Source organism: Poecilia latipinna, unplaced genomic scaffold (assembly GCF_001443285.1).
Source record: "Poecilia latipinna isolate Pla-1442-1.1 unplaced genomic scaffold, P_latipinna-1.0 Scaffold2336, whole genome shotgun sequence".
NCBI lineage: Eukaryota > Metazoa > Chordata > Actinopteri > Cyprinodontiformes > Poeciliidae > Poecilia > Poecilia latipinna.
In genome coordinates this window covers 1-2,991 of record NW_015114952.1, presented here as the reverse complement: position 1 = coordinate 2,991, position 2,991 = coordinate 1, and the positions used below count along the sequence as shown (strand labels likewise).

At 45.2% G+C, this 2,991-nt stretch overlaps 1 protein-coding gene across 1 annotated transcript in view; it reads left to right on the top strand.

Moving 5' to 3' along the window:
- LOC106937399 (brain-specific angiogenesis inhibitor 1-like) overlaps positions 1 to 1,679 on the top strand; it is a gene marked incomplete at its 5' end in the record, with an annotated part of 85,030 nt that extends 83,351 nt beyond the window's left edge. The window contains one exon of the mRNA XM_015018900.1: positions 1,497 to 1,679. Within this exon, the coding sequence (XP_014874386.1) occupies positions 1,497 to 1,583 (87 nt within the window). The remainder of the gene's footprint in view (positions 1 to 1,496) is intronic.
- Positions 1,680 to 2,991: the final 1,312 nt, after the last annotated feature.

The window sequence follows — 2,991 nt, the reverse complement described above, 5'->3', positions numbered from 1 at the left end:
AAGCAACACTCAATTATAAAAACTGACCAAATAGCAACAATCAAGAAGTAACCAAGCAGAAAGAGTGCACCATACTTTCTCACTCTGCCTACTGTTGCATGAAGCCAGGTAGCAGAACTATAATGTCTACCACCATGACACGTGATGAAAATAACACGTGATGTACACGGAATACGAGTGTTCTGTGTGATCTTACGTTCTTGATTAAATAAATATATTCAATCATCAAATAAATCATTGAATAAATATATTTATTCAATAATAGAATAATAGAAATTGTTCTATTTTTGATCAAATAGAATAATAGTTACTGGAGTGCGTGCAGAGCATTACAAAAACAAAGAACGATTCTCAGTGAGACTCCAGTCCTATCGTTCATAGTAAAGTTTCAGAAGAACATCTCATTTGTGAATGTCATATCACTATATTGCAGACTTTGGTCACAGCGTTGTCACACAAGTGTGACACGTCAGCAAACACCTCCACACAATAAGTGCAGTAAGTGACTGATTTTTTCATCGCAAATGCAGCATATTTGTCAGATTTTCAAGCTAAAAGTCAACTAACTCTGGTCTATAAATGATTTCACTATGAAATAGTCACAGTTTCAACTGATTTTAATAACATGTCAAATATAGCTCCTGCTGGACTTCCTCACACTCACTGTTTTTGTTACGTTAGGTTCACAGCCCAGCCTCATGCAAGCCTACAATTAACCCATATTTACATGAATGGTGTAGCAAATAACACAATAACCTCTGACTGTTCCTTCTCGGTGCTTCACTTTTTCTGTCAGTGATTGCATTGTGTTGACTTGGCACAGGTTTTCAGGTGATAATTTACTTATGATTTATTGTGGTGCAGTGCAGTTTTTGTCTTATGAATTTGATATTCTTGTGCATTTTGCCTGCCAAATAAGAAATTCAAATATATCAGGGGTGTCAAACTCCAGTCCTCAAGGACCACTATCCTGCAGTTTTTAGATGTGCCACAGGTACAAAACACTGGAATGAAATGGCTTAATTACCTCCTTCTTGTGTAGAGGCCTGCTAATGACCTAATTATTCTATTCAGGTGTGGTGCAGCAGAGGCACATCTAAAAGTTGCAGTCAGTGGCCCTCCAGGACTGAAGTTTGACACCTGTGAAATATATGAATAAGTTATATGAGAATCCACAATTTGGACTTAATCAGAATGATTAAAAGGTATTGAAAAAGCAAATCTACCATTAATTGCAACTTATTCATCTCACACCACGTTGCTAAAAGTATTTGTTCTATTTCTTATAGGCTTTGCCCTTTAAGGCTATCGCTAGTGGGTTTATCCCTCGCGCGCAGCGCAGCACTGAAAAAAGCTGAATCCATGCCCACCTACTGGGTGGGCTTCACCCCGGTCTGTATAAATAACGGTCAGACTGGACAAACGGCTCCTTCTTTTTCTTCAGCGAAAGATAGCACCGTTTTAAGAGCGTATGTCCGTTTTGCCCGTCTTGTCAGACAGGGTACATCATGTCTTTTGATGGGCACCGGATCTTCGAGGGTTGCCTGGGTCCCCAGCACGCCGACCTCACCTTGACGCCTTAGCCCTCTTGCCGCTCCTGTGCTCTCGCGGGTTCGCCCTCGGCCTGACATGAACGCGGCCGTGTCATGCAGCATGGAGGCTAACAACCAGCCCTTTCTGGCCCCCGTGAGTACCCCAGAGAATCTCCGAAGCAGGGGAAGGCGGTAGGGGTCTGACTTGGCTATAGTTCATGCAAACCACAGCACCTCACATGAATGCACGCCCGCTTTCAGAACATTATTCAGAGTGGTGGAGCGGATGCTCCTTGGACAGATGGATGGATTGGTTAATCAGCAGGGATTACATGCTGCAGTTTGGAGGCAGGCCTCCACCTTGGAGACTCTTCTACCACTTCTGGAGCAGAACGCCGCTCTTCTGTCAGAGCTGCAGGAACTTGTGGCGAAATGTGTAATTTCCATGGTTCCCAAGGGAGAAGAAAATGCGGAGTTTTATTCCTGCTATTTTCTGGTCCCCAAAAACAGGAGGAGTGAGACCTCCTGTTGGAAATTCTCGATCTGTACCTGTTCAACAACTCGATCGCGGAGAGGTCATTCCACATGCTGACAATCAGACAGGTGCTAGAAAACATTCACCAGGACGACTGGTTCTCCTCCATAGATTTTAAAGACGCATACTTCCACGTCCCCATCATGCTGAAACACTGAAAGTATCTGCGTTTCTCCTTCCAGAGGACCCAGTATCAGTAAAACCATCTGCCATTCGGTTATTCTCTCGCCTCGTACACGTTTTCCCAAATGTGTGGAAACAGTCTGCAGCCACTGCACATGGCAGGGATGAGAGTCCTCTTCTATCTGGACGACCTGCTTTTACTGGCTCGGTCCAGAGAGGAACACATCACATCTGCTGAGTCTGGGATTTTCCATCAACTGGGAAAAGAATTTGGCTATTTCATCCCAGATGATCGTTTATCTGGGAGTGGAGCTGAACTCAGTTATGATGAGAGCCCCATTAGCACAGCCGATAATCGAGGCTCTGACAGCGGAGCTGTGCTTTGTCAGGCCTCGCAGCATAGTGGCAGCTCCGTCAGTCACTCAGCTGCTGGGGATATCAGTGGCTCACGTGGTGATTCTGCTGGGTTTGTTGTACATGAGAAGCCTTCAGAGATGGTTCGCTCGCCTGCGCATAGATCCTGTGTGCAAGAAGAGGCGCATGATCTCTGTTCCTCCTTCAGTGGTAGCCGATCTGACTAAATGGGGAAGCCCCAGCATTCTGGCAGAGGGAGGTCCCCTCAGCAGACCTATGTCACACCTATCGGTGTTCACAGACGCATCCCTGTTGGGATGGGGAGGAACGTGTCTGTCTCAGGTGGTTGGAGCACAGTGGCCGGATGACATCCCAGATAGCACAGAATGATTGAAACAACATTGAATCAATGTCAGCCAGAAACATTGAATCAACGTTGAACGCTGA